This window comes from Ailuropoda melanoleuca, chromosome 17, assembly GCF_002007445.2.
Source record: "Ailuropoda melanoleuca isolate Jingjing chromosome 17, ASM200744v2, whole genome shotgun sequence".
Lineage (NCBI taxonomy): Eukaryota > Metazoa > Chordata > Mammalia > Carnivora > Ursidae > Ailuropoda > Ailuropoda melanoleuca.
Genome location: NC_048234.1, coordinates 2,447,000 through 2,456,957, shown reverse-complemented (window position 1 = coordinate 2,456,957; position 9,958 = coordinate 2,447,000). Strand labels below are relative to the sequence as shown.

Sequence of the window (9,958 nt, the reverse complement as noted above, 5' to 3'; positions counted from 1 at the left end):
GTGCTTTGGTGTAGCAACAGACACGTGTGAACGAGGGTTCACCAACATCCCCGTTGGATGCACTGGCAACCCCCGCTCTGGCCTGGGTTCCTCTCTCCCTCCCCTGGAGGCGGCTGCCCTCCTCGGACTTGTCCCCCAGCCCAGTAACCCTTCCCCACCCCGTACTGCCCCCCTCAGCCCTCCAACCCAACCGGCTCCCTCCCCTCCCCCTTGGCTCCATGTGATCCAACCTCTGTCCCAACTCATGCCCAGTCATTCTCCAGCCTTCTTGTCAACTTTTGAAGTTTTTTATTTTTATTTTTTTTGGTTTTTGTTGTTCAAATTTCCCTTTTACAGTAAAACTATTGAGGTGACGGCCATACCCCGCCACCTCCCCCATGGCAATATCAACTTCCTGTTCTCTGGAAGGAGCGATTAGAAAAATCAGGAAGGAGCTGGGAACTACAGCACCAGAGAGATGACTTGACCTCTGGTGGACAAAGTAACCATCTTGGCTGGTGATGGAGGTGGCCGACGTGGTGCCCAAGGGCAGCTCTGATCTAACGAAACTGAGCTGGGAGGAAAAGAAGGCAACACCCAATTTGCGCACTGCACTACGGGGCAGGCAGAGGTACAAGCTGGTCGCTATGGGAACAGCGGCAGCGGCTAAGTACCACCGTCCGCTAGACCAGTCAGTAGGCCACCATTTTGGTCACTAAGAAGGGAGCTGTGTCGAGTCTGAAGGGACGAGGAAGTGGACGATGTGACGAACAAGACAGCCCTCTGGGTTACTGGGGACAACACGTGGGTTCTTGGGATAGTCCTGTTGATTAACAGAGATTATACTGGGGTGGGGAGAGGGAAGAAGAACAAGACAAACTGGGCCTGCCACAGCTGACTGGCAGTCACCTTAGCTGTCCTAAAAGCAGCACAGGGAACGGGGAAGGGAGGTCCCGGGAAGTGCCACTGAAGACTAGGAAAATCCTCCTCAGTCCACCCTGTCTTCGAACAGTCAGTCCGTTCCAGCTTCCTCCTGAAACAGGAAGTTCTTCCTGCCCCCCCAACTTCTCCACAGAGTAAGAACCGGCCGCCGCCCCCACCCCCGCCCCCCAAGACTAAGCCACTTGGAGTTCCAGCCAGACCACTTCCTATTTCAGAAGCGCTACTTCCTGTCCTGGATGAAGGCACTTCCAGTTCCTGCTGCTCCGTTCCTGCCCCTCGGCCGGGCGCTTCCACCGGCCCCGGGCACTTCTTGTCTGGAGCAAGTCACTTCCTGTCCCAAGCGGCCCGTTTCGCATCAGACCAAATCCACATGCGTGTCCCGACCGGGTGGGATCTTGCTAGTGGCCACTGACAAAACAGGACACTTCTTCTCACGGCAGCTGGCGCGACCCAACCACCCCAGGTGGGCCGGAGCGAGAATGTCCAGGCCCGGGGCAGGGCAGAGAAGGAGGCCCCGCTGCCTGCGCCCGGAGCTGGGGTGGAGGGCCCGAGCCTTCCCCATCAAGGCCCCCATTTTTGGCAGACTGAGGGGAACGGTGGGTAAGAGAGGTCAGAAGAGGGAGCTGAGGGGGGAGTGCTTGCGTCCCCCCACCCGGGAGATGGGAGAGGCCGAGGAGAGGAAGCCGAGAGGGTAAGAGGAGACGCAGGGAGGGGGATGCTAGGGAAGAGGAACAGACCTAGAGACAGGAGAGAAAGAGAGAGAGAATACGAGAGAGAAGAGAAAAGAAGAGAAAAACAGTGAGAGGCAGAAAGGAAGAGGTGCCGACCAAAAGACAGACTGTCCCCGCCCCTAGCTCCGGGTGTGTGGGGGGCACAAGGCCGGCTGGGGCATGGCCGGCATGGGCAGAAGAGGAGGCTGAGTCTCTGCGGGGCCGCACGCGGCCAACCGAGGGCAGGAGTCTTCAGGAATCCTAAACGTGGGGAAGGGGTCCACAACAGCAGGGGCACGGGAGCTCGTGGGGTGAAGGGGCCGAGGGGATGCTAGAGGTGTCCCTCCAACTGTGACTTAAGCTGGAAGCGCACCCCCGAGAAGGGCTGGATCCGGGAGAGCCAAGTAAGAGAAGCCCTCATACCTTGTAGTAGATGTTGGGAGGGCTCTGGGGGGGCCCATCCTGCACGATATACACAGGATGCCCATAGTCACCACTCACCTTCTCATAGTGGGGACAGAAGGGGGGGTCTGCAGCCCCACCCCCCCGCAGAGCTATCCCTAGCTCCCCAGGCTCAGCCTCCCGAGGCCCCATCCCGCTTCCACCTCCCAGGCCCAGAGACCCTCCCCTCCCGAAGGAGCCAGGACCAGGGTGGCGACTCTCCGAAGGCTTGGCCCGCCGTCTCCGCCAACACATGGCACCCCCAGCCCCGGCCACGCCCAGCAAGAGCAGCGCCAGCCCCCCCGCTGCCCCAGCCACCGCGGGCATGCTGGGAGGGGGCAGGGGGCCTTCAGCACCCCGAGAGGTTGCATTGCTGGTGGGGTCACCTGGCAGGGAAGGGGTGAAGGAGGAAAGAGGGGGGGGCTGAAGGAGCCACTTGGGCATCTGGACACCCAGCCTTGGGGGTCCCCATGGGCTTCCCCAGCAGTGCCCAAGCCCCCTGGGGACCCCACCTCCCCTTCCTCCCGAATCCCACTCAGAATCCAGGTGTGTCCAGCCCTTCAGCTCGGTGCCAAGTAGTCTTCCCCACTTCTCTGACAGCTCTGATTGAATTGGCTAATTAGTTCTAATTGAGTCTTTTCCTCATTTGGCTTTCACTCCCCTCCCAGCCTCCCATCCTCTCTTCTCTTTCCTGTATCACCCCCCCCCAACACGGAAGGCAGAGGGAGAGGGTGAAGGCAGGGCAGCTGGGGTCCGAGAGCAGAGGAGGCGGGGGGAAGGCAGGAGGCTGGACCCCTGGTTCCTACCTGGCGTGTTCTCCTTCCCAGGCTCCAGGCTGTGGGCTGCCCCCCGGTCTCTCTCCATGGGCATTTCAGACACAGGCTTTCTGGGGGCAGCCCCTCCTCGGGGACCTGGAGATGGGGAAGACCCAAGAGAGAGGGGCTGAGACGGCAGCCCCCTGACCAATATGGGACTACCCCACCCTCCCTCAGCTCCCGGCTGTGCGCCAGCCCCCACTCACTTTGTCCCACTCGCAGAAGCACCTTCATGCCTCTCGTGAGGCACACGCCTCCCTGCAAACTCTCCAGGCCTTCCCGGGTCCCATCTGACGTGGCTGAGAGAGAAGAGCCAAAGAGAGAGGTTGGCAGTCCAGAGCCTAGCCCCTATTCCGTCCCCGTTCCCAGGCCCTGACATCTCCCAGGGCAGCCGGCGGTGGGGGGCGGGATCAGGGGTCTCTCTGGGCTCCTCCTCTGCCCTCAGTCTTGGGGGCACCTCCCCCTGGACCCTGCCCTCTGCCCAGCAGTACCAATTATGTAGTAATCGTGGTGCGAGCGGAACTCATGGCCCCAGAGGTTAGGGCTATACTCCTGGAACTTGATGGTGAAACGGAGGTCCAGGTCTGGCCGGTCACAAGTGAGGAGCAGGTTTGGGGCAGGGGGTGCCTCACAGCGCCGGCCCTGGGCACCCCCGACCAGGTACAGCTTGTAGAACTCATAATTAGGAGAGGAGTGGGGGCCAGGAGGCCGGGCCCGAGGGCAGAGCAGGTCTAGCCGGTCCCCGATCTGAGGGTACAGCACGTAACCACCCTCTGCCTGGAACCTGTCAAGAGGAGGGTGAGGTGGACAAGGAGAGGTGTCAGAGGTCNGGCCCCCTGGAGCTTTGCCTCCCTCACCCCACATCCCTGCAGGACAGGCTTCGTCTGGGTGGAAAGTCTGTTCTGACAGGGCAGGCACTATGGACTGGGAAGCAGCAGGAAGCCAGGCTCAGAGGTCTCCGGCCCCTTGGTGGGCCCAAATGCACTCTCCAGCCCGCCCTCACCACACGCACAGCACACTGCCATCTCTTGCTCCATCACTAGCCCTGTTGCCATGGCAACAGGATGCCAGTTACCAAGGAGCTGGCCTCTCTGGAACCACACAGCCCACCCATCCCAGGTGATTTCACTGTTGCACGGCAGTCAACCATGGGGGCAAGGCCTCCCCTCCCCCAGGCCACCACTGAATTGGAGGGATTTCAGGGCACAGGAGGGGTGGGGGTTGGGGGGGTGCCGAGTGTGGAGGGTAATCCGGACCAGTGTCCCAAGTTAGCTGGGCAATGTGACAAGGAGTTAAATGCCNGAGCCCGGCCTCCAAGGCGCAGGCGCAGGGCAGCCCCGCTCCGCCGCCCGGCCGCTCTGCCGCCCGACTAGGGCCGCGTGCGCCCCGGGGGACTCGCAGCCAGAGGGGCCGGCGGGCCGGAACCGGCCACCGAGTCCGGCAGGCTGGAGGGGGGCCGGGTCTGGTTCGAGGACGGGCTGGAAGGGCTGGGGCTGAGACCACGAGCTGCCCTCCCGTGGGACACCGAAAGGGTCGGGGGAGCCCCCGCGTCCGACCCCGCGCCCCAGTCTGCGGGCTCGCTCCCGCACGCGGCCGGCAGGTGGCGCCCGGCGTCCCGCCTGCGGGGCTGGTCGGCGCTCTGGAAGGCGCTCCAGGATTTCGAGGCAGCCGTGGCTGCAGCTGGGTCCGGGGGAAAAACCGGGGCTGGAGCACCCCTGCCCTCCCGCTCGTTTTCCCTTGTCTGCGCTCGGACCGGGGTCTAGGAGCGCCGGGCCGCGCGGGGCAGGGGAGGGCAGGGAAGAACGGAACTGGAATTTTTGGAACCTGGGGATTGGCTCTGGGAAGCGTCGCCCGTTTTGGGGGGAACGGGAGGCGGGGACTCCCTGGGGAAGGTGACCGGGCCGGGGAGGGGCTCGGCTCTCCGTGAGAACAAAGGCTGAATCCTGGGGAAGCGAGAGGAGAGGGGGCGTGAGAGGTGGGGGGCAGACCTCAGCTGGGGCTAGGGGGCGCTGTGGGCCCGGGGCCGCAGAGGGGGCGCCTGGAACCCTGGGCTCTACCTGTGGCGGGAGAAGCTGGAGCGAGGAAGCCAAGTCAGGGGGATGGGAAGGCACCCTCCCTGCTTCCATCAATAGTGCCTAATTAAGACAAAGCCAGCAGTGAGCCCACTGATTACATTTCCATGAGGAGCTAAATTGATGACATTTTCTTTCCTGGATGAGGAGGGGGAGGAGCTGGAACCTCAGTTCCCCCTTTTCTGGTCGGTGTTCACACCTGACGGGTGTCATTATGGCAGTGTGGCACTACAAGGCTCGGCTGTCTCGGGTACTCCTGAAGGGCCCTGGGTTCATCCACACCCAACCCTGACCTCACCATCCCACCTGTCCTGATTTTCAGTATTGACATTCCCCGACCTCCAGAACCCCCACCCACCCCCCGCCCCGTTATCCTTAAGGTTGGCCTCTGGGCTCTGATTTGGGACACCCAGGCCAAAATCCTATTGCTGAAGACAAGGGTTGAAGTTGTGAGGGGTCCTGCCACGCCCCAAACCAGCTAGCTGCACAGCAAGCAGGGCTAAGTGGGTGATCCGCTAACCAAATAGGCCGTGGGTGGCAGACAGGTGACGCGATCCGTCCGATCCCCCAGGGAAAAGTCCCAAAGGAGTGCAGATTCGAGGGGAGGCAGGGCTCATGGCTCCCACAGGAAAGGAACGTTGTGTAGACCCCATTTCTCTTCTGACTGCCCCCCCAACCTTGGCTATGCCTAGGGATCCCAGCCCCCTACATTATGCTAAATAGGTAATCAAACATCTCGCTTTGCTAATTACTGCTCAATCCGATTAAACGTGCTGAAGCTCGTCAACAGAGGTGGAGGTAGGGGGAAGGGCTGAAGGGGAACCAACCACAGCTGCCACTGGGGCTTGTCCCCAGGGGCTCCGGGCCCAGCTGAGCAACAGCCAGGCCACCAAGACGCAATACCCGCCAAAGGAAAGGGACAGAAGAGTTGTACCCGCGAGACCCTTACCCTTACTGCATCCCCCAGCCTCAAGCCTTTCCCTCCTCCCAGACCCTCATTCCCCTCAGAACCCAGGCATCCGGCCATTCCCACAGCTCCCCACACACACCCCTGTCCCAGATTTAATAAGTTCTGTTCTCTCACTGTCAATATTTGATGTCTCAGAGCCATCTCCACGGAGAGAGGGGGACTCTTCCCTTGCTTCCCCCCTACCTTGGCCGTCTTTTGCCCACCCCAGTCTCTTTGTGCCCCCAACCTTCTCTAACTAGCTGACTATGAAATGATATTAAAGTCTTAAGCAACTCCCAAAGAATGGTTGTTATGGTGAAGGGAGTGGGCAGGACGCCTGGGTCCCTGAGGGGAGCAAGGGCTGAGGAGGGGGAGAGTGAGCCGGAGGCTAAGGTCTAGAGGCCTCAGTCCCCAGTGGGGAGCAGCAGATCTGGGGTGAGCTGGAGGCTGGACCTCTGGATCTTGGCGGGAAGCAGAGAGGGAGGGCTGGGGGCCGGGAGAAGGTGGGAAGAGAGGACATTCAGGGAGTCGGGGTCTCAGCCTGTTGTCCGGAACATCCGTCAGGGATGGAGAGGGCAGCTGGGGGGGACAGGGCCTCTGCCAGCAGCCTCCTGCTGACCGTGCCCTGGGCAGGTCCCGTGAGAACCAGAATACATTCTTCTTCAGCCCTGACTCATCCCTCTTCCCCCCTGCTCCCCCAGCAGACCCCCGCAGGTGATTTGTAGCTGATGCCCTCACAAATGGTCGGGGCCAGGAGAGAGCCGTTCCATGACACGAGGAGCTGAGAGCTTCCAGGAGAGAAGAGAAGGAACAGAGTCCAAGAGATGGGAAGCCAAGCCACCCCCCACCTCCTCCCACCCATCCCCATCTCACTCTCCTGGGGACCCTGGCCCAGCCCCAGTCCCCTTGGGGTGGTGGGAATCCAAGGACATTTGGCTGGGGCTGATTGATGAGGGAGGAGGCAGCCACCGGGCACTGAGGCTGCTGTTTGCTGAGCACACAGATTCCTCCCCACTCACCAGCTGCCGCCCCCCGAGGCTGCTCAGTCTCACTGCCACCACCAGCAGCGGTGCCCTGGAGTTGGAGGGAGCTGGTGCCCCAGCTTCTAGGGAAGAGGGAGAACCAGGACCCCAAATGTTTCAGTACCCCATGGGAACCAGGGGGTCCCTGGGCCTGGCCCCCTGAGAACCCCCTTCAGGACTCCGCCTTCCCTGCTACCTCTTCAGACGGCTCTCCTCCTCCTGCCCCGCGTTTGCTCCTTTCCATGCTGCCCCCAACTCTCGGAGCCTATCCCAGCCAACCCCCTGCCTCCAGACCACCCTGCGGCATTTCTCGCAGCCTGCCTGCAGATCTTGAAACTTTCCCTCGGGGAAGGGGGTACCCCCTGGTCGCGATTCCCCACACAGCACGCGCGCGCGCGCGCGCGCACACACACACACACACACACACGCCTCCACCTAATTCGTGTCCTGCAAGGTTCGAGCCTCTGTCTGCAGCACAGCCCCCAGGACAGCCTCTGCTGTTCGGGATGGGCGGGCAGCTTTGGCTTTACCGCAGGTCTCTGGGTTCCCTGACTTCCTCTCTGCCTGCCCGCTCTAGACCCCTTACGAGCAGCTGTACCATGGCCCCCACAAAGCTCAGAGCATCTTCCTCACCCTCCCAGCACTTAGAATGTAGTTGAGGAAAACACAACTCACGCACAGCACCCAAAGGGGGGAAAAGGAATACCGAGATAGACCAACTTCCTAAATGTGGATTCTAGACCCTGTGTGACTAGGTCCCCTCCAGGCCGAGGCTGCGGAAGGACAGGACACACCTGGGGACAGGACACATCACAACACAAGGTTGTGAGGTCCTTCTCGCTTTCCCCAAACATGCCGAGATCTCACTTGTCCCTTCTGTGGGGTGTGCCCTTCCCAGAGAGCACGCCTTCCTCCACATCACCCACGGTCAGAATCAAAGGTCACCTCTTCAGCGGGACCTTCCTGACCTCCTGACCTAAAGCATCTCCCTGTTAGTCTCCCTCCTCTTCATCCTGTGACTCCGTTTTCTTTATATCTCCCGTCACTGCCAGAAATGTTATTAGGGTGTCCCCCACCCAAACGTGGGCTTGGGGAAAGCAGGGACTTGGCTGCATTTACTCTGTCTTCCTAGGGCCCGAAGCAGTGCCTGGAACAAAGTAGACACTTCATAGCATGTTGAGCGAATAAGCAAACGACAACAACAAAATGAATGCCTTCCACGTACAGTTACCTGGAGAGCATGGGGGCGTGTTTGGACCCAGAAAGGGAATAGGATGACATGTGTGGCTCTGTGTGGAAGTCACCAGTGCTTTCGAACAGCTCGAGAGCTACCCATGTGGCAGGCTGCAAGTCCTGTGTTGTCACTGTGCGTGCGGAGGGGGGAGAGTCCGAGATGCCAGCGTTCGAGGGGGTGTGTCCCGGGATGTTGTGCAGAATGTGCTGTTCCTCTCCCCAGCTGTGCCTCTGTCCCCAGGTGTCTTCCTGTCTCTCAGCGTGTTATGATGTCTTGGCTGCTCTGGCGAGGTGTTTGTCACCGAGACGATCCCCACTTCTCTTCCCTCTTGTCCCTCCACCTGTGCCTCTAGATGTCTGTTGGGCACGGGGGTGGTTCCCCCTCGCTCCCTTGCCCCCTCACACACACAGCCCTGCCCCAGTCTTGGACCCCTCCCTTTCTCACTGGGCCCTGTTGCTGGGCTCTGGGTTGCCATAGTGACGGTTGCCAAGTCCCTGAGGCTGATAGCCAGCGATGGGGCTGTCGGCTCCATCCACGCGGGAGGCTGAGGGGGGCTTCCCATTGTGTGGAGAAGGGGATGTTGCTATGACAACCAACCCCCACTAAGGGGCAGGGACCAGCCCTTCCACCCCCCTCAAGCCTCCCCACCTCCGGCTGCCTCAGTGTGGGCTCGGAAGGACAGGAGTAAATTCCAGACAGTCCAGCACCTGGCCTCAGTTGGCAGCTCCCCTCCTAGAGCTCCCGCACCTCTCAGGACCCGGGCATCTTGCTGAGACAGGGGGAGGGGCAGGGGTCCCATTGGACAGAGTGGGGCAGGAGGACCCCTTGACCTCCAGGCAGATGGGAGACAGCGGGAGGGGACCTGAAGTCAGGGGAGGGGCTGGCAGGGCAGAGGTTGTGACCCCTGCCGACAGGCTCCTGCGGTGCTCCTGACAGTTGCTTTTGTGGTTGGAGAATGGGGCTGAGTCTAGGGGGCTGGGCACCCAGGGTTTTTTAGGGAAGAGCCTGCGTTATGGGCACACAGGGAGCCATGGGCCGAGCCTGAGTCTTCTGGGCAATCACACCACTTCTCCCCACACTGGTCTCCAACAGCAAAACTCCCCGAGTCAGAGGTGCCTTGGGCAGGGGTGGTAGGGAGTAGACTGAGCCCGTGAACATGTTTCTTCCACTGATTCTGACTGCGACTTGCCATGTCTCTGGTGCTTTGGTGTAGCAACAGACACGTGTGAACGAGGGTTCACCAACATCCCCGTTGGATGCACTGGCAACCCCCGCTCTGGCCTGGGTTCCTCTCTCCCTCCCCTGGAGGCGGCTGCCCTCCTCGGACTTGTCCCCCAGCCCAGTAACCCTTCCCCACCCCGTACTGCCCCCCTCAGCCCTCCAACCCAACCGGCTCCCTCCCCTCCCCCTTGGCTCCATGTGATCCAACCTCTGTCCCAACTCATGCCCAGTCATTCTCCAGCCTTCTTGTCAACTTTTGAAGTTTTTTATTTTTATTTTTTTTGGTTTTTGTTGTTCAAATTTCCCTTTTACAGTAAAACTATTGAGGTGACGGCCATACCCCGCCACCTCCCCCATGGCAATATCAACTTCCTGTTCTCTGGAAGGAGCGATTAGAAAAATCAGGAAGGAGCTGGGAACTACAGCACCAGAGAGATGACTTGACCTCTGGTGGACAAAGTAACCATCTTGGCTGGTGATGGAGGTGGCCGACGTGGTGCCCAAGGGCAGCTCTGATCTAACGAAACTGAGCTGGGAGGAAAAGAAGGCAACACCCAATTTGCGCACTGCACT

General features: G+C 60.6%; 1 protein-coding gene across 1 annotated transcript; it reads right to left on the bottom strand.

Moving 5' to 3' along the window:
• Positions 1–308: 308 nt before the first annotated feature.
• LOC117796996 (ephrin-B3-like) lies at positions 309–3,942 on the bottom strand. Its single transcript, XM_034647271.1, has 5 exons — positions 3,905–3,942; positions 3,379–3,671; positions 3,094–3,186; positions 2,879–2,983; positions 309–2,458 (listed from the first exon to the last, which is right to left on the bottom strand). The coding sequence occupies exons 1-5, from the start codon at positions 3,940–3,942 to the stop codon at positions 2,049–2,051; spliced, it is 939 nt and encodes a 312-aa protein (XP_034503162.1). The 3' UTR covers positions 309–2,048.
• Between the last annotated feature and the right edge of the window lie 6,016 nt (positions 3,943–9,958).

Coding starts and splice junctions, on each gene's coding strand:
- LOC117796996 (XM_034647271.1), bottom strand. CDS start 3,942: ATGGCAACAGGGCTAGTGATGGAGCAAGAGATGGCAGT. Junction 3,187..3,378: donor CCACGATTACTACATAATTG/GTACTGCTGGGC, acceptor CTTCTCTCTCAG/CCACGTCAGATGGGACCCGG. Junction 2,459..2,878: donor TGGGAAGGAGAACACGCCAG/GTAGGAACCAGG, acceptor CTTCCCTGCCAG/GTGACCCCACCAGCAATGCA.